Below are 20,968 nucleotides of genomic sequence, written 5' to 3' on the forward strand. Positions count from 1 at the left end.
AGGAATTATTCCAAAATGATCTATTAGAGTAAATGACTTGGCCAGGGAAAGGGACCACCAGGAAGAGAATTTTGTAAAAATCTCAGCTGGGAGGCTGTCGGGTCCTGGAGTTTTACCAACTTTTAATTCATCAATTAACTCAAGGGTTTCATTGGAACGCACTGGAGGCCAGTCAGGAATGTTAGAAGGTGCTGTATTCAACTTCTTAGTTAAAACTGAATTTGAAACATTCAATGTAGCACAATAGTGGTCAATCCACATTTGTGGTGGAATATTGGAGGTGGGCCACTCAAGACCTAAACCAGCTTGGTATAGTGGTTAGGAATGTGGACTTCTCAGCTGGCGAGCTGGGTTTGATTCTGCACTCCTCCGCACACTACCAGCTGGGTGACCTTGGGTTCGCCACAGCACTGATCAAGCTGTTTTGACTGAGCAGTGATATCAAGGCTCCCTTAGCCTCACCTCCCTCACAGGGTGTTCTTCTTCTTCACAACAAGAAATCACTTGCCCAAAAAATCTTGGGATTATTAGATTTTAAAGTTTGGAACAATTGTGACAAGGGTTGGGTGCTTTGGCACCCAAAGCAGCCGTTCGCTCCCAATGCAGCCAGCACTGTGCCGCGGGGGGGAGGGGAGGAGTGGGTGTGGGCACGCCAGCAGCCACACACATGCAGGCGTGGAGCTTCGCGCCTGTGTGTGTGTGTCCGCCAGCGCTCCGACGCCCGCTCCTCCCCGCCCATGACATGGCGCTGGCTGAGCCAGGAGCGAACAGCTGCTTTGGTGCCGAAGTGCCCAACCCTAATTGTGACCATTTGTCTTCTTATATTTTTGCTGAGATAATGGCTTGGAAAGATTTTTTTTCTGAGCTAACTAGGTTTTTAATGTATCTAGATCATTTGAGATATGAGATTCTTTAAAGAGGAGCCTCAATAATTTCTTCTCAGCATAGCAATCAAGATCAAACCAGGACAAGGGTTTAGTGGAAAAGGAGGAAACGGGCTTGGATAAGGATCCAAATACGTCAATCAATTGGGCATAACTGGCAATAACCTCCTCATAGGACTGCATTGTTCTGGGTTTTAAAAAGGCTCCAACTCTTAGGCCAAAAGAAGGTTCTCCTCAATTTGGGGACATCTAATTTTTCTGAATATATTCCCAGAGTCACAATCAAAGTGATTAAGGCCACTAGCATGGAAAAATTCTTGACAGTTTAGTACCAAGTCTAGAGCCAGGTGTTTACTTTCAGTTCAAGAACCGACAGCAAAGGGTTTAACATTAGCCAACGCTACTGGTGAAGAAATGCAGTAATCAATTACACTGCAACCCCGAGCAGAAACAAAAGTAAATTCGTTAGCAGAAACAAAGGCCGGAAGTCCATTTAGAAACACTACATTGTGAGTAATGCAAAAATCCATTAAATTTAGGCCAGCTCTGTTGATGGTAGTATCCTTAGGGCCATTCCGCACAAGGACTAATGTTGCCAAGTGTTCAGAATGCAGAAATGCAATATTAAATAGTGGAATTTCATCATTCCGCATACTTTATTTTTAGTGGAATATAGAAGTCCCAGTAGCGTTGTATTCATTCCCCACATGTTTCCAGTCTCGCTGGAATCGCAACAAAAGAAGCAAGATTTTTCTGTGCTTCTTCCTGCCCCTGGCCGTCAATCAAACGGAACAGCCAATGGACTGTTGTGTTCATACTCCTGAAAAGCCCCTTTCCCTTTAAGAACTGTTTTTTTAAAAAATGCAAACACAGCCATTGCAATGAATCTGTGTTCAATCATTGTTTCGGAAAGACATTTTTTGCTGGTGTAGGAGCTGGCAATTAATCGTTTGCACACTCCTCAAAAAAAAAATCCCCCCCCATGGGCGCGATTTGTGGCCGAAATTACGGGCAGTGTCAAACAGGGGTCTGTGTTGTGCTTGGGAACTTCAAAGACACTTGCAGTAGGGAGCTTTGTTTAACTTTTAATCACTTCTGTGGAGGGACTTTAGCCAGAGAAGCTTCACTCGTTTGTTGCTTTCCCCAGTCTAAGGGGAAAAAATGGCGATCACTTCTCCGGAAGTTCGGGACCAAGAGTGGGGGAGGGACATTCTTTCTACTGATACATTGAGAACGCACATGTCTTTTGCTGATGTATTGCAGCTTGTGCTCAGAAGTGTAGCGATTTTTTCAGGGGGAATCCACTTTTCCTGTTTCCCCGAAAAGCGCTACAACGAAGCGATTTTTGCGGGAGTGTTGCAGGAGTGGTGCAGGTTGTGTGCAACGTCATGCGGAATGTTGAATTAGTAGCGTTTACCAAAGGTAAGACCTCTGCTATATTTAAGTCGTGCGGAATGGCTCTTAGAATCACACTCCATAGAGAGGACAGTGGGTAAGGTATCGCCATTGACATAGCCCAGTTGGGGGCCGATAATGGAATTATTAGGGCCGGGCCGAGCATTGAAATCCCCCAAAATGATTAAGTAAGTTAAAGGATACTTTATCCCCAAGCACAATACGAATTCAGAGAACATATCCCAGGAAAGCAGTGGGGACATATCAGTCACAGATGGAAAACAAACCTTAACTATAATGAAAAAGGGATTGGAAATAGGAACAGAGGCAGCGTGCACAAAGGGAGGCAAGGAATCGAGTGGAACAATGGCATAGTATGGTTTAAATAATACCACAAGCGAACTTTTGTACATTCATTACTTGCAGGCAAATTATAGGAAGAAAACCCTTTTAAATATAAGTCATATGGCAGCCAAGTTTCCTGGAATAAAAGAAGAGCAAAAGGATTTAAATAATTAATAAAATAAGAATCCTGAGCCTTGTTTTTCCAGCCAGTTACGTTCCATGAGATGAGCCGAAATTCGTGGATAGAAAATACAGAAGCCAGTCACTCTGATTCAACAATTTGGTCCAAGGTCTTTAGCGGGTCATTAAAAATGCATCCATTTGGAGCCGTGCTTGGCAAATCTTTTGAAGAGGAAGGAGGGCTTGAAGTTTGACCCAGGTGAGGCAGGTCCAGAGCCTTGTTATCGAGTATGCAGTGGATTGAAGGATTACCATCCTCCTCTAACACCGCAACGGGAGGTTGCCATAAATATGGTGTAGGATCAGTTTGCATTGACCTAGGTAGCCCCACAGATTTATGTGGATTTATCATTTATTTCCATCTGAAACTTTTTTCATGCTGCCTTGCCATTTGATCAAAGACCTAAAATAACAGGACAAGTGGGCCAATTGCTGTTTTTGGGGGTATGCTAGGTGAAATAAAAAGATCTTCACAAAAGATCGCTCTTGTTCACTCACTAGGTATAGCGGAAGGGTTATGGGGGAGCATCATCCAAGCTGGGGCACAATTTATTGCAGGGATGTCCAACTGGGAGTCTCCAGATGTCTAACAACTATGATTACCATAAGCCCCTGCCACTGGCAGGGGCTCGTGGGAATTGTAGTCCTTGGACACCTGGAGAGCCACAGTTTACCCCTAGAGCAGGGGTAGTCAAACTGTGGCCCTCCAGATGTCCATGGACTACAATTCCCATGGGTTCGCTGGCAGGGGCTCATGGGAATTGTAGTTCATGGACATCTGGAGGGCCGCATTTGGACTACCTCAGCTCTAAAGCAAGTATGTGGCTCTCCAGATGTCCAAGGACTACAATTGACTACCCCTGCTTTAGAGTATCGCAGAGAGGGATCTGTGTATATTATAAAAAATTAAGTACATCTAATTCATTTCGGTGCTCAGAAGAAAACATGTTAAGGAGCAAAAAGGACCCATTTGAGATGGAATATCAATCAGGCCCCCTCCACACATACATTTCTCTAAACTTTTTCATTGGGAATTGTACTAAATAAGCATTTCAGACCAACGACTGGATCTGTGTATTTGCTTTCAGCAAAACGCCTGGTGCGTGGGACTTTGAAATGTCTACGTCAGCCCAAGTTAATAATGTGTAGGCAACTATTTCCTTTCAGCAGTGCTATTTGCCTAAACAAATCTCAGCTTTCTGGAAGACATCTCATTAAACTAAACATCCCTTAAAATGCGGCCAGCCTGAATTGGTACTCAAAGGACAAGGCAGAAAACCTTTCTTATTTTTAAAGGTAACTAGGTTTGGTTCCCTAGTAAAGAAAGGGTGAAATTCTAGGGGCTTTCCGCACTCCTTCAAAATCGCACAGTGGTTGCCAATTGAAATCACTACAGTTTTGCCATTATGCACAACGTCGTTGACAATCTGCCACACACCTGAAACCGATCCGCAAAAAGCGCTTCCTTGTAGCGCTTTCAGGGAAATCCCCAAAAGTGGATTCACCCTCCGGAAAGCGCTACACTCCTGCAACCAATCTGCAACACTAGTGGGACAGTTCTGTGCGTTACCATTGTTGTGGTTTCTACAAAGTCCCTCCCCCTGGCTCTCTCCTCTGATCTTCCGGCGAAGCGATCGCCATTTTTTTTTCTCCGAGCAAGCGGAGATCAAATCACCGGCAAGCCTTTGTTTACCCAGTGAGGCTTCCCCGGCTGCAGTCCCTCCCCAAAGCTCTTTACAGTCTCTTTACAGTCACTAAGCACAAACAACAGAGAAGCCCGTTTGCTGATGTATTTTCCCTTTATTTTTTACACTGTTTTCGGCCGAAAATCGGGCCCGTGAGGGGGGGGATTTTTTTTTTCACTCGGGGGGAGCGTGGCAACGATGAAACGACAGCTCAAACACACCTGCCAGCTGGATGGGTCTCTCCTTGCAACGAATCAACATATATTCGTTGCAATGGGTGTTTTTTTTTTTAAACCTTTCTTAAAGGGAAAGGGGCTGTTTGGGAGCATGCTAACGGCTGCCCATTGGCTGCTTGACGGCCAGGGGTGGGACGAGCTCGGCAATAGTGCTTCCTTTCTAGCGATTTTTGCTGAGACCAGAAGCTTGTGGGAAACGATACAAAACGCAACTGGATTCCACTACAAAGTCAGGTATGCATAATGACGAATTCCACTATTTTAAATGGCGATTTTTCATTCAGCAAACAATTTGCTACAAGGATCCCGGTGCGGAAAGCCCCCTAAATTTCCTGGACGTCTGCCTCATTTAATAGCTCAGGACTTACTGGCCCGTCACCTGGAAAACCCAGGCAAGCCTGATTTCATCAGATCTTGGAAGCCAAGCAGGGTCAACCCTGGCAAGTATTTGGATGGGAAACCTCCAAGGAACATTAGAGTCATGATGTGGAGGAAGCCAATGTCATACTACCTCCAAACATCTCTTGCCTAGCTGCCAGACAGTCCTAGGATCTTCTGGCCATACGTAATGCCAAATGATAAATAAATAAGCACAGGAGAGCCAAAGAGGTGTAGTGGTTAAGAGCAGTGTCTTCTAATCGGGCGGGCCAGGTTTGGTCGCCTGCTCCTCAGACAGCTGGGTGACCAGTCAAAGCCCAATTAGAGCTGTACTTATGGAACAGTTCTGTCAGAGTTCTCTTAGCCCCACCTACCTCTCAGGATATCTGCTGTAGGGAGAGGAAGGGAAGACGATTGTCAACCACTTTGAGACTCCTTCAGGAAGTGAAAAATAGGGGTATAAAAAAACAACAACTCTTCTTCTTAATTCTGAGTAGACTCACCAGAATGTTCCCCTAATGTGCGATACACAGTTGGAATTTGAAAGAGTTTACTTGTGAACAAAATGATTCTGTACTATAATTGGTTCAGGATCTTTTTTTTTTTTCTTGGGAGGGGGAGTGTTTTGGAAACACCTAAGCCAATAGCCTCAAAACAAGCACCCACTAACAGTTCAATCTTCTACTTCCCCCAAAACCACAATAAATGCTTTTAACCGAAAGGGAACAATGGAAGCACGTGAGAAAAGAACGTGCCTCCCAGCAGGCCTAGGAATCAGCAGCTGCTTGAGATGTACTCCTAACCATTGCCAAGGATTGCCACTGGGGAGACGCATGTTGTTCTGCTCAAATCGGAGTTACCCAGAGAGGGATTTCGAGTCAGTCACACCTCACTGACGGCGTATTCTCTGCAGCCCTCTTAACACGGTTATTATCTTGGCCCTACAAACAGGCCAAACTTAAGAGAGCCAGCTTGATGCAGCGGCTAAGAGCGGCGGCCTCTGATCCAGCGAGCCGAGTTTGATTCCACGCTCCTCCACGTGCAGCCAGATGGGTGACCTAGGGCCAGCTGCAGTCCTGTTCTTGCAGAACAGTTCTGTCAGAGCTCTCTCGGCCTCACCTACCTCACAGGGTGTCTGTTGAGAGGAAGGGAAGGCGATTGTAAGCCACTCTGAGACTCCTTTGGGCAGTGAAAAGCAGGGTATAAAAAACAACTCTTCTATAAAGGATGGTTTAAAAAGAAATGATCTGTTGAGTTTTGGACCGGGAAAATGCCACCGTACTCCTTGTTGGCGAAGGCTTGTCCGCCAGCCGCCTCTTCTCTTAAACAGCAGCCTGGTTAAAGAGCTTTGGGTGCAGCTTTTGCTTTTCAAAAGGGAAAGTAAGACAGAAGGAATGCTTTTTCGACATGGACTAAAAGTTGTCTCAAGTCCAGGAGGAGATGAGGGCTCCTTGCAAACTGGCCCTTTCAGAAGGCTTCTGACATCAGGCAGAGAACAAAGACACTTAGCCAAAGCTCCTGAAGGAGAAAATGCATCTAATACTATAACAGAGCAAGCCAGCTACATTGTGAACGTCCTATCTAACTCCCAGTTCAAATGCACAGAAAGCATGAGGAGAATCCACTGCAGTAACAGCCAAGGGGTTTCAAAGCCTCCTTCAAGCAGGGTGGCAGACAATTCAGATCTATCTATCTATCTATCTATCTATCTATCTATCTATCTATCTATCTATCTATCTATCTATCTATCTATCTATCTATCTATCTATCTATCTATCTATCTATCATCACCTGTCTTCCTTCCTTTCCTTCCTCCCTCCCTCCCTCCCTCCCTACCTCCCTCCTTCTTTCTTTCTTTCTTTCTTTCTTTCTTTCTTTCTTTCTTTCTTTCTTTCTTTCTTTCTTTCTTTCTTTCTTTCTTTCTTTCTTTCTTTCTTTCTTTCTCTCTCTCTCTCTCTCCCTCCCTCCCTCCCTCCCTCCCTCTTTCTTTCTTTCTTTCTTTCTTTCTTTCTTTCTTTCTTTCTTTCTTTCTTTCTTTCTTTCTTTCTTTCTTTCTTTCTTTCTTTCTTTCTCCAAATGAGGCCGGCTCAGGACCAGCATGGTTTTCTCCAACTTTCTGGGGAGATCTTCACCATAACTTGCCTCTCAGACAAGTGTTTTGCCATTACATCATAGTCAGCTTATTTGGTCAGGGCCGAGTTACGATTCCTGACTAAAAATCACAGTCGAGCATTAATTCTGGCATTCTCCATAATGATGCCAGTCAGTTTCTCAGACATCAGAAGCTGAGCCCCATCGGCTGTGTTTAGTACCTAGACGAGAGACCACCAAGGAAGACGAGGGTCGTTATACAGAGGCAGGTAATGGCAAGCCTCCTCTGTCCATCTATTGAGAACCCATTGCTGGGTCACAGGGATGCCAGCCTCCAGGTGGACCTGGGGATCCCCCCAAATTACAGCTCATCTCCTAGACTACAGAGGTCAGTGTCCTCAGAGAAAATGATGTGCTGGAAGGTGGACTGTATGACATTGTGGCTCACTGAGGTCGCTGTCCTCCCCAGACTCCATCCCCAAATCTCCAGGAGTCTCCCAGCCTGGATCTGAGTTGCCAAAAGTTGGTTGCGCCTTCATGGCAAATAATTCATTGTTATTAGTTCACCACTTAACGTATGATCCTCTCCTCCTGCGATAGTGTGCACCTCTTAAATGCTAAAAACAGCCTTTTGTGGGCTTGGGGACAGGAGAGGCACAGACAAAAATTATTTCAAAAAGCTTTATCCATGGTCATTATTAGTCTTTTTTGTTTTAGCAGTTTTTAAGAAAGAAAAAAATCTCCTCTGCTCTTTCCCTTCCTGACCTCCTGTCCTGCATTTGAGGGGCTGCAGCCCCCGACATGGCCAGACCAAGCAGAGAGCTAGTGTAGGACAGCCTCTCTTTCCCTTTCACCTCCCTCAGTGCATGCTGGGAAATATTTCCAGGGTGGAAGACATTTTGACAAAGTGCAGAATGAGGACAAATAGGCAAATGAAAAAGGGGCAAGTGAAAGAAGTGTTTGAATGTAAATATCTTTCCATTTGCCGCTCCATTCAGCCTTCTTGACCACTACCTTTAACCCTAATTTGGGGATTTCCTGTAGCATGGTTGATTTTATTTATTCTGGAGTCCAGCCTTATTTTGTCAAAGCTGACATTTGTTTTCCTTCGCTGTCTTTACTTGCCCTTAACAAACGGTTGTCTGTTTTGTCATCCTGTGTGCACTGCATTTGTCTTAAGATCATTTTAACTAATGTGAAATGCTGTCCTACACAAAAAAGCAGGAGGCTCTTTTGGTTTAAGGCTTCTTCTGTGGGTGGGTGGATTGGTTTCATTGTTCCCAAGGAAAAGAAAAGGGTTTATTTTCACGGAACTCAGAGACTCTTGTGTAGAAACGCCAAAGAAGAATACAACTTCCCTTAATTTAAAGAACGGCGGTTAGCCTCTTACAATAAGAACTGAGCTTGAACAGTTTTTACACCACTGAAGCTGCATTTAAGTGCAAAAGACCAGAAAATAATACAAAACATTTCATGCGTAGGAACTCTGGTAATGTTCCATATATCTCCACCAAGTGGGTTGTGAGATCAGAACTTGTTATTAGCCAGTGCTAGCAGAAGGAAAGGAAACAAACCTCTTAGCAATTGAAATCTGTGAGACGTTGACTATGGATTACATTCTGCCTCTGATTCATTAGAATATTTGCACCTTTTTAAAATTTAATATGCTCAAGGTGAAGTCCGTACAAAACTGTTACAAAAAGACGGCCATTAAAAACTTGCAGGCTCTAGAGACAAGATTTTACTAGGCATCTTCCTTCCAGAATTGTGCACCAAAAAGTTTCCATCGGATGCCGGAAGGTCTGTTAAAAAGGAGGAGGGGAGCTGTCCACAGTGCTTTCGGGGGGGGGGGGGGGGTGGCCATTTCTGAAAAGCAGGAGTGAGTGCTAGGCCCAAGCCTACCGCTATGGTCAGAGGAATCCCGAGGGCAGGCCTACTTCTTCACTGCCATTCCTAATGGTGGTAGAAGCTTAAAAAAAAAGATAGCAATGGACGCATCACTCCCTCACTTCCTGCGGGAAACTCAGAAGTGACATTGAGTAGCTCTAGGAATCTCTGGAAACTCTATGGCATTTCCTCAAGCGACCGTATGTCACTTCCATATTTTCTCCAGAAGGGATGCAGCAACACAGCTCTTCCATATTCCCACCCACAAACCCTCCTGCTGTTTGCCACGTGTGCGGTTATTGGCACGCTGGGGGCAACTCACTCCAAATGGAAGGACGTTTAAAAACATGGGAGATGCCTGGGGCAGAGAGGAATTCACCCAGCACCGACCTTCTGAACAGGTAAACGGTAATGACTGGGGAAGGGAATGGCAAACCACCCCGTATTGAGTCTGCCATGAAAACGCTAGAGGGCGTCACCCCAAGGGTCAGACATGACTCGGTGCTTGCACAGGGGGTACCTTTACCTTTACCTTTAACATTTCTCCCTGAGTGAACTTCAGGTGGGAAATTACAGCTGAGCTCTATCTGGAGGGCAGCCTCTATGGCATTAAATTCTACTGAAGACCTCCTCTCCTGAGGACCCACCTTCCCCAAATCTCCAGGAATTTCCCAACTTGGAGTTTGCTACCCTAACTTATCCTATGATAGTACAAAACTTAAGTCCAGTGTGGTACCTTTGAGAACAACTAATTTTTATTCAAGGTGTAAGCCTGCGTGTGCACAGCACATTTAGTGCAAGAATGAAATGGGAGTTACCACATATATAAATAAGTGTGTCATGGATTATTTTTGAAGAAAGGCATTCAGGGAGCGCACTTGGGATTATGGCCCTGTGTTCAGAGTGTGTTCTTTGCAGAGGCGCTTCGACATGGACAGTTGAATCCCTGCATGGAATATCTACTTGGGGCAAATGGAGGAGATGGGGTGAGCATCAGCTCCCCTGCAAAATACCCTTGGATTGTGCGGCCACCAGCAGCAAGCCCCACAGTTGTCAGTGCTATGCTTGCCAACGTCCAGGTGGTGTCTGGAGATCATTTGGCATTACAACTGATTTCCAGGCAACAGCGATCAGTTCGTAGAGGAAAATGGCTGCTTGGGATTATACCTCACTTAAGTCCCACCCTGCCCTGTCCCACACCAGCCCTGCCCTCCTCAGGCTCCATCCCGAAAATCTTTAGGTATTTCCCAACACGGAGCTGGCATCCCCAGTCCTGACCCTCCTCATGCCTTCTACACTGTTTTGCTCAGAACTGATGCTTCCTTAGGAGTGTTGGATTGGATTGTAAGATGCCTGAAATCCATGTCTACCAGCAGGAGGGAAGGGTGGGGAAATTGTGTGGCTCAATAAATCTTACAGTTAACAGAAGAATTCCTAGGTCCGTGCTATAGGAAAACATTAAGCATGAAGAGAAGGTCTTGTCTTCAGAATCTTTAAAATCATCAGACTAGATTCCCAGGTAACAGCTAGTTTCGTTGTAAAACTTCTTCAGCTTTGTAATACTTGCACATGGCCATGAAATTCATACAGGGCACAAAAGGGAAATGTTGTACACTGCCATGAGGGAGAGCAGTATAAATTTGACGGAAAGAAAGAAAAAGAAAGAAAGAAAGAAAGAAAGAAAGAAAGAAAGAAAGAAAGAAAGAAAGAAAGAAAGAAAGAAAGAAAGAAAGAAAGAAAGAAAGAAAGAAAGAAAAGTCTTTTGAAAACAGAATAGAGGCCGAAGCTGAAGAAGTTTCAAAACAAAACTAGCCATTACCTGGGAATCTAGTCTCAAAATTCTCAGGAAAAGAACTTGTCTTCATGCTTAATGTTAACCTCTAATAGGTATATAGGAATTCTGCTGTTAACTGTAAGATATATGTCTGGCAGAGATCAGATTAGCTATGCCGCTCCCAGTAGCACTGAAATAGGCTCTTTAACCTTGGTGGGATCCCTGGAACTCCACTAACAGTAAAGGCTGTCAGGTCCCAGTGGGTTCTAAGAGGGCGGGGCACTTTCCTCAGCCCCTCCTCCTCTTCCAGGTGCCCATGGGGCCCAGTGGCCTAGGCTTTCCAGTCTCACAGATTTCAAGACAGAAACTTAAATCTCAGTTCCCACTACTCTCTACTCAGGCTCGGCTGAGCCTGGAGAGTGCTAAGATGCTAAGTCAGGATGCATCAAGAGGCTCTGAAGCTGGATATTCTTGAAAAAAGCCGCTAGACATTTCTGAAACAATCTCAATGAGTTTGTAACAGCTTGAAAGCAAGAGTTTGACGCTCTTCTCTCTGGATATCTGCTCTTTCTGTATGACTTGGGTACACTGGAGAATGGCTGGATGATGTGCAAGGTTGCCAGCCTCCAGGTGAAGCCTGGAGAACCCCCCTGGAATTTGCAGCTTATCTGCAGACAACACAGACCAGCCCCCTTGAGGGAAATTATGCCTTTGGAGGGCAGACTCGATGACATTTTATCCCAGGGAAAGCTCTTAAGTGTTCAAACTCCAATCTTGCTAGGCTTCCCCTCTCCCCAATCTCCAGGAATTTGCCAACCCCAAGATGGCAGCCTTATGACTGATGACAATGCACTAGACCAGGGGTAGTCAAACTGCGGCCCTCCAGATGTCCATGGACTACAATTCCCAGGAGCCCCCTGCCAGCGCTGGCAGGGGGCTCCTGGGAATTGTAGTCCATGGACATCTGGAGGGCCGCAGTTTGACTACCCCTGGTCTAAGTACTGAAGTCAGAGAAGTCAGAGGAGTCAGTGTGAAAGTCAGAGGAGTCAGTGTTAATTTGGGAATAGGCTGTTACCCAAGCAGTCGACTCAACACCCCACATCCTGAAACTCTTTTCTTTTTTCTCGTTCCTTTGCAGGCCTATACGATTCAGGGACAGTACGCTATTCCGCACCCAGATGTGAGTTGCGCTTCCGTATGTCGATTCCTTACGTCACCTGCATGCGACGACTGTCAAATGCTACTAATATTAATATTAGACAATAATATTAATAACCGTTTTGCTCAGAGTAATTGGCCAATCGTCGTCTTGGCAATAGCCTTTGAACCTAGTCGCGCTCGCCTTTATTTCGCACTGAGGACTTGGCCTGTCGTCAAATTCTTTGCGTTCTTCTGTGCTATCCCTTTGCTAAACGAAAAACCGGATGTCTCTCCAGATATAAATGCATTTTGTGCCTCAGGGACTGGCCATCAGAAAGCTTTGCCCTCTCTTCCTCCCTCCCAATATTATTATTATTGTTGTTAATTATTATTATTATTATACCGCCCCCCCCATGATGGCTTAGGGCGGTATAATAATACATGTGCTTATAGAAACACGCTGAATTTGTATGCATGCTGCTAAGACAAATTTGCCTGTTGTTCTGTCAGGATATCCACATTTTCAATGGGGGGGGGAGTCTGAATGCCTGGCTATGTTGCAACTCCCTGATGGCCAGCGTAAAGGAAATGTCTTTAAAGGTGTTGATTTTTATGATCATTTCAGGGGTGAAAGGAAACATCCTTTCCTTGGTTATTCCGCATAGGGTTTTAAAAGCGGCAGTTTCTGTCAAAAGGAAGATAAGCAATGCAGCCATCAGGGTTCCCCAATTGTTTTGAGCCCATGAGCACCTTTGGAAGCCTGGCACAAAATGGCCGCCGCAAAATGGCAACATGAGGCAGAGCCAGCCACAAAATGGCTGCTGAAGTTTACCTTCAGTTACACAGTGAAGATTCTTGGGCTATGGTAGCATTTGTTGCTGAAGCAACATTAAAAAAAATCTGCACAGCCAATCAAATCTCAATAGCCAATTGAAATCTTTGCTGGACAAAAGCCCCATCTGGCCCCACCCACTTTCTAAAAACACTTGGTGGACACCAAGAAAGGTGAAAGCAGGAACCATGGCAGCCTCAGGTGGGGACTCCTGGCCTAGATATAATTGGAAATGGAGTACTTGGTACAATCAAAAAATTGCGTTACCTCTACTTCCTTACTCAGTTGGTCCATCTATCTCTGTATCGCACCAGCTGCAGTGGGAAGCTCATGTGACTGAACGTTTTGCTATTCTCAAAGTTGTGCCCGCATCTAGAAAACTAGCATGTCAGGTACTACAAACCCTTCTCCCTGACAGTCTTGCTTTTTAGAGACAAGGCTGCTTTTTTTGTACAGGAGCATTTAGCCAGTTTCGGATTTTGTCCCCTTCTTAGAAGTCCTTTGGCAATGTTTATAGCAACGTGAAGGGGGACAGAAGAAGATAAGAAAAGCCGTGCTGGATCAGAGCCATGGTTGATCAAGTCTTATGTTCTGTTTCACTCAGTGGCCAATCAGAAACCGCAGGGACACCCACAAGCGGGGAAGTTGGAGGCAAATTCAGGGACAAAGATAATATTCTCCCTGGACTACAGCTAGGGGCATGGCTATTAAATAGCCCAAACATTACAGGAATTATTCAAAGTGGGAGAAGAGGGTGCTGAATCTTGAGAGGGGCCCTGCGTACACCACATACCCCGATCACAACTATTGTGGACAGTTGGCCTCTCCTGCCTCAGAAATAGTGCATGGTCAAGTTTTGTATACTTATTGCAAAGATAGGTTGCAAGATTCCTGTTTGCAGAACTTGCAAGAAGCACTTTGCAGGATTCTAGACATGCTCACTAAACTCTAGAAGCTCAGCTGTGCATGGAGTAGTTTGGGAAGTCCCTGGAGATTTGGTGGGGGGTAGTGCTAGGGGAAGGCAAAGTTGGGAGGTTGGGGGGAACTCAGCAGAGATGCAATGCCATAGAGTCCATCCCCTGGGAAACTGCTCTCTTTTTTCCAGAGATCAGTTGTAATGCCCGGAGGATGCCAGTGCCCACCTGGAAAAATGGTAAACTTGGCACAGGGAGAGTCCCTCATTGTCTTAGAATCAGGGGTGAATGCTATTCTCATTAGCTCCTGTCCTAGTGGAATATTTGCCTACAGGGTCAACAGGCACCAAAAGAGTGAGGGAGTGAACGCCCAGGCCCCGCCTCCTGATGGTGACCAAGCATTCTGATCCCACCCCCTACTGGGGACATTCACCTTACCATGGCCACGGCACTTTGGCGGGCAGTACCTGTGTCAATTATGCCCCCATGACATCCCTAATTACAGGGATGGAACCAGGGGAAGTAGATTTCATAGGCCTCTGGCTGCTAGTTGACAAACAGGCACAGGAGAAGGTACAGCTGGCATGCTGATTCTCGCTCCTCACCTCTACGTACATTGAACCTCTACAGAGTTATGATGTGCCTGGGCTGACGGGGGGGGGGGGAGCAGTGTCTTGTCATGTCCTCAAGCAAACATATATAAGAAATACACAGCCGCCTTGCTCAGACATGGAGTGAAGAAGAATTGAGTGTCTTTCATTTGGTGGAAGGAAATTTCTATGCACAGGGAGGAAGCAAAGCTAGACACAAGGGGTTTGAATGGCAGTCGATTCACTGTTTTTCTCTTGAGGAGTGAGGTTATCTGCAGGGTAGATACGGCTGGAGGTGATGAGAATATTTGGTCTTATTTATTTATTTATTTATTTATTCATTCATTCATTCATTCATTCATTCATTCATTCATTCATTTATTTATTTATTTATTTATTTATTATATTTATATACCGCCCTTCCCGGGGGCTCAGTGAAGATTTTAAATAGTGAAGATCACAGAGGCCCCAGACAAGCATTCTGTTTTTTCCTATATGCTTGGTTAATGTACCTTTCCCAGCCACATTTTCAGTGTACCTGATAACCCCACCTCTTTGTCCATATATCCAGTCTGGAGTTTTGAAATGGATCAGTCCTCTTCCTGCTATGACATGGAGCTCCTGTAATGAGACTTGACTAACCAAAGGGACATTTCAACATAATGGATTTCTTTCAGCAAGCCTTTGCACACTTGTTGATTGTTCAGTGCAAGCAGAATTTGACACTTTTCAAAATTAAAAATTATAATAACCGGGTAAAGTAAATTTACGCAGTGAGGTAGCACATAAGACTTCTAAAGCACACAAGGAGGACCATTGTAACTATTGCCCTTAGAATCATAGAGTTGGAAGGGATCTCCAGGGGTCATCTAGTCCAACCCCCGTATTATATCACTCCCTTATATGGCTACTTCAGATCTTCTGAAACCCTCCATATGAAGAGTCTTTGTTAGGGCTGAGACATTCCTGAAGTTTTGGGTGGGTGGAGTCTGGGGAGGGCAAGACTTTGGGAAGCTCAGAGACCTTAGAGGGGTATCATGCCCTAAAGCAGTGGTCCCCAACCTGCGGGCCGCGGCCCGGCGCCGGGCCGCAAAGGCCATGGCGCCGGGCCGCGGCTCCCTCTCCCCGCCCCCCCCGCAGTAAAAAACTTCCCAGGCCGCAAGCTTGCGGCCCGGGAAGCTACTTACTGCGGGACGGCGGGGAGAGGGAATCAGGGCCGGCCCGATCCGTCAGCGCGGCCCGCGGGTGCGGCCCGATCCACGGGTGCGGCCCGCGGGCGCGGCCGGGCGCGGCTCGATCCGCGGGTGCGGCCAGCGGGCGCGGCCGGGTGCGGCTCGAAGCGTGGGCGTGGCCCGCGCGGTCCCTGCGGGCGCGGCCCAATGCCCTGCCAGTCCCCAGCCTAATAAAGGTTGGGGACCACTGCCCTAAAGTCCACGCTCTAAAGCAGCCATTTTCGAAGGAGTATTGATTTCTGTTGACAGGAAATTAGTTGTAATGCTGGGAGATCTCCAGGCCCCAGCTGGGGGTTGGCAACCCTAGTTTATTATGACTCAAGGGTCTTTAAAGCAACTTCAAGGGCCATTCCGCACCAGGATCTATGTGGCAAATTGGTTGCGGGACGAAAAAACACCATTTTAAATTGTGGAATTCGTCGTTATGCATACCTGGCTTTGTAGTGGAATCCAGTTGCGTTTCTATCGTTTCCCACAGGTTTCCGGTCTCGGCAAAAATCGCTAGCCAGGAAGCGATTTTGCCGAGCTCGTCCCGCCCCTTGCCGTCAAGCAGCCAATGGGCGGCTGTTATCATGATCCCAAAGAGCCCCTTTCCCTTTAAGGAAGTTAAAAAAAAAACACGTTGCAACAAATCTGCATTGATTCAACGCAGATTCGTTGCAACGGAGAGACCCATCTAGCTAGCAGGTGGTGTCTGAGCTGCTGTTTCATCGTTGCCACGCTCCCCCCAAGTGAAAAAAAATAAAATAACCCCTCCACCCCCCAGCACGGGCGCGATTTTCAGCCGAAAATACAGTGAAAAATAAAGGGGAAATAAACCAGCAAACGGGGCTGTATGTTGTTTCGTGCTTGGTGACTTAAAACAGCTCTGCAGCCAGGGAAGCCTCGCTGGGTAAACGAAGGCTTGCCAGTGCGTTGATCTCCGAGAAAAAAAAATGGCGATCGCTTCGCCGGAAGATCAGAGGAGAGAGCTAGGGGGAAGGACTTTGCAGAAACCGCAACAATGGTAACGCACAGAACTTTCCCGCTAGTGTTGCAGATTGGTTGCAAGAGTGCAGCGCTTGCCGGAGGGTGAATCCACTTTTTGGGATTTCCCTGAAAGCGCTACAACGAAGCGCTTTTTGCGGATCAGTTTCAGGAGTGTTGCAGATTGTCAACGACGTTGTGCATAACAGCAAAACAGTAGCGATTTCAGTTTGCAACCATTGTGCTATTTTGGACGAGTGCGGAATGACCCCAAGTGTGTTCAGAATAGTAAATCCTTTGAAAATAAGCAAATAGAAGAAGAGTTTGCTTTTATATCCTAATTTTCACTACCCAAAGGAGTCTCAGAGCGGCTTACACTTGCCTTCCCTGTCTTCTCCCCACAGCAGACACCCTGTGAGGTAGATGGGGCTGTGAGAGTTTTGACAGAATGGCTCTGTGAGAACAGCATTATCAGGGCTGTGATAAACCCAAAGCCACCCACCTGGCTGCATGTGGAGAAGCAGGGAGTCAAACCTGGCTCATCAGATTAGAAGCCACTGCTCTTAAGCATGACACTGTACTGGCTACCGATTAAACCTATTTTCAGGAAATATTCCTTTCTTCAGAAAACATTCCATTTTTTCAGAAGGGTTAAACTAGCGACGCTTTTCTTTCCTCTAGGCCTAGCTTGTTTGTTTGCTTATTATAGAGTTCATTGTTTCAAGTTCAACTCTTCTGGTGCAATGAAATGTGTTCTGAAGAAAGGAATTTTTCCTGAAAATATCAGGAAAATATTAGCTTATTTTGGATGGATTTACTAGTCTGAACACATGTGAAGTTTTGCTGTAAAGACTCCTGGGTCAGAATAAACTACGTTACGATCTACATTCTTTCGTACTGGTTGCCTCTCATGGGATTTTCTCAGACTTCATTACTAGTGGCCATTCTGTTTCCCCTAACTTCCAGGTGATGCCTGGAATTACAACCGGGGCGTCCTGGGATTACAAGTGATTTCCAGGTGACAGATCAGTTCCGCTGGAGAAAATGGCTGCTTTAGAAGGTGAACAGTATGGCATAATACCCCACTAAGGTCCCTTCCCTCGAAAATCCCCCAGCACCCAAGCTCCAAAGGAGGTTCTGAGAACAAGCCAGAAAGTTCTTATTTATGAGAACATGATTAATGCATTAACATCCATCAATTTCCATTTGTGTGTGTCCACATGGAATACTTTCATGTGGTCTTCTACTCTTTGGAACAGCAAAAGAGGGAACAGCAGCAGCAGAATAGGTATAAGTATAAGAAATCAAAATGCAAATATGCATTACAATACATGTGCACATATAAAACCTAAAAACATCAATGTATATCATGCCCTATTGCACCAATCCAAAACATTTTGACAAATGGATAAATGAGCAAATGACCAAATGTGTTTCAACCCTGCCTTGAGGTCTTCTTCAGTGATCTAAAATTTAAATGCACTCATGTGATGTAATGGGGACTATAAGGTAGTAAAAAATATGAATGGAGAGGCTCCCACACTAATGAAATATATCCAAATATATCTCTTGTCCATGAATACACTCAGGTTCAGAGAGGGCTTCTACAAGAGTGGAATTTAGAAGAATAAATATTTTAACTGGAGGGAATCCAAGAGATGTATTTGATGTAAGTTGTATATATGCACATGTATTGTAATAAATATTTTTGTTTCAATTTTTTATACTTATACCTATTCTGCTGCTACTCAACCTTTTAGGTCCCAAACTTCTACTCTTTGGGCCAGACTAGACTCATGGTGGTGCAGTCTTGAATTCTTTAAAAAAGGAAAGGCAGTGTGAGTGTTGAGATATTAGGAGAAATGAGGCAAAGGTAGCCAGAGGGTGTGACAAATGCTAGATTACCCGATTTCGACCTATAGTTGTTGTGTTGCATGTGACTTTAGCATGAGATGTATTTGATTTTCAATGCCAGCCCCCCAAACAGAATTAGGTAAAGGTAAAGGTATCCCCTGTGCAAGCACCGAGTCATGTCTGACCCTTGGGGTGACGCCCTCCAGCGTTTTCATGGCAGACTCAATACGGGGTGGTTTGCCAGTGCCTTCCCCAGTCATTACCGTTTACCCCCCAGCAAGCTGGGTACTCATTTTACCAACCTCGGAAGGATGGAAGGCTGAGTCAACCTTGAGCCGGCTGCTGGGATCAAACTCCCAGCCTCATGGACAGAGCTTTCAGATTGCATGTCTGCTGCCTTACCACAAGAGGCTCTTCCAAACAGAATTATACCGTTCTAAATCCAATGAGGCAGTGGGCTTTGAAAGGTGTAACTCTGCCTAGGATGGTGCCATTAGATTCTTAATTCTAAAGCAGGAAAAAATGAATGTGATCTGAAGAGAAACCAGAGTATAGATTCTTCATGATAGGTTTGAGTCGGGATGTGCGTCAGAGTTAGGAACGGCAACATTTCCAGTGTGTTTGGTTTGGAAAGCAAACTGGACCATAACTCTCTCTTTAGTGCCTTTAATATATTACTTCCTCCACCATTCCGCTTCTTAAACTTGGACTTTCCTTGCATGCCGTCCGCTTCTGGTGACCAGCTTGCCAACTCTACTAACGGAGGGGGCTGCTCTGTTTCTCAAAAACCCCTCCACTTTCCTACCTGTCTTCTTCAGTCCCCTCTCCCCCAGGGTTTTCTGCCTGACCAATGCTTCCCCCTCGCTATTGCTGATGTCAGATTTCCTCCCACCCCCTCCCTCAGAGATGCTGCAGGAGCAAGAATTTTTGAAACATTTTTGCCCCCACCCCATTTCCAATTGCAAGCGCCCCCATCTTTTGGGAGGTCCAGTTGGATTGGCTTGAGGTGTCCTTCTTTGGCTGATTTCTGTTGTTCTGTTCAGGTTTCAGCATTTAAACACTTCTAAGATTGTTCCCTCGGGCTACACCCCAAAATTTGGAAAGGGGACTCGATGATCCTTTTGTTTGCTTCGACGATCGTATGAGAGAACAGCACAAAATGTATTGCAAAATGCAGTCCTCTTTACAAGGTCTTTGTAAAGGGGCGATCAAAAGTTCCGAGCACAACAAGGGGTGAACAGGGTCTGAAATACACACCTATTTTGGCCACAGGCAACTGGACCATTGTTTGGGCCCCCAGAATGCCTCTCGCCATGTCGTTTAGAGACCAGCTCCTAGTCTGTGGCCACAGAGCTCCTAACCTGGGTTGATTATGCACTGGGCTTTTGGAGCTAATTTGGCTCAGGTAAAACAAGACACTCCATCTGCCCCAGAATCGAGTGGCCGAACCTTTGTCAGGAGAAAAAAGGATAATTGTATGGGCAGGATTTGTTCGACTGACTGATTGAGTGACGGACTTCATAGGCCACGCCTTCCTCCCCAACGGGGACCCAGAGGAGCTTGTTGGCATTGTTCTCCTCTCTTCCCTTTCAGCTTTCCGAGTCCGAAAGCCCAAACTAGGCTCCTGTATTTCAGACCCTGCTCGAGCACAAGTGCCTCGATCCGTGGGCACGATGGCACGTACCCAGGCCAAGTCCTTTTTGTTAAAGCTGTGTTTGCCGTGTCGCCACATGGCTTCCTGTCGTTGTTATTTTTTTGATTATAATTTTGTTCTTGTACTCGATAACAATAACCTTCTTAGTTCTAATGTCCCTCCTACCCCTCAGCAGTTGACCAAGCTCCACCAGTTGGCTATGCAGCAAACCCCCTTTACTCCCCTTGGACAGACCACCCCTGCTTTCCCTGGTACGTACCCAGATTCCCTTTATGGATTTCCTTCTCTTCTTACCTGTGCAGTTTTCTCTCTTCTTTCTAAGCTCATTTTGTTGAATGAAAAGAAATTAGGAGATAGAGATGATATAAACGGAAGTTGCCACTCTCAGTGGGGGAGGGGTTGGAGAACCTAGAGCACGGGTGGCCAAACGGTGGCACGCGAGATGTTCCATGGACTACCATTCCCATGAACCTCTGCCAGCTTGGCCAATTGGCAGGGGCTCATGGGAATTGTAGTCCATGGACATCCAGAGAGCCACAATTTGTCCATCCCTGCTCTAGAGCGATATTTCAGATCAATTGTTCTTCGTGATTGGCATGAGTTCAGTCCGCTACTAGGGGAGAGGTTTAAACTGCTTTGCTTCATGGGAAAACAAATAGGTTAAATGGTCACATGTCCGCAGTCTCCCGGGTTGTCTCCCATCCCGCTATTAACTAGCTAACTGATTAGCTTCTGAGATTGGACAACAGCGAACGTTTTTCAGTGATATGTCTATGGGCTTTGTATGTGGGAGGCCATCAGCTGGGACACTCAAAAAGTATGTCACTCCCTGCAGATCTTTATGATATTTTTAGGGACTGCCTAGAATATTTCATTCCTCTATTCCAAGACGCTGAACACTCAGAATGGGATGTTCGTGAGAAATGCAGGG

The 20,968-nt window shown here is 45.8% G+C and overlaps 1 protein-coding gene across 22 annotated transcripts in view; it reads left to right on the plus strand.

Annotated features, from left to right (window-relative positions):
- The window catches only part of PCBP3 (poly(rC) binding protein 3), a 91,883-nt gene that overhangs the window by 51,500 nt on the left and 19,415 nt on the right, over positions 1-20,968 (plus strand). For 12 of the 22 annotated variants that reach the window (XM_077313966.1, XM_077313983.1, XM_077313811.1 and 9 more), the window contains 2 exons: positions 11,994-12,035; positions 20,210-20,288. In XM_077313966.1, the coding sequence (XP_077170081.1) occupies positions 11,994-12,035; positions 20,210-20,288 (121 nt within the window). The remainder of the gene's footprint in view (positions 1-11,993; positions 12,036-20,209; positions 20,289-20,968) is intronic. The other 10 variants (XM_077313829.1, XM_077313864.1, XM_077313880.1 and 7 more) reach the window with 2 other exon arrangements.

The sequence above is a fragment of the Paroedura picta genome, chromosome 1, assembly GCF_049243985.1.
Source record: "Paroedura picta isolate Pp20150507F chromosome 1, Ppicta_v3.0, whole genome shotgun sequence".
NCBI classification, from domain to species: domain Eukaryota; kingdom Metazoa; phylum Chordata; class Lepidosauria; order Squamata; family Gekkonidae; genus Paroedura; species Paroedura picta.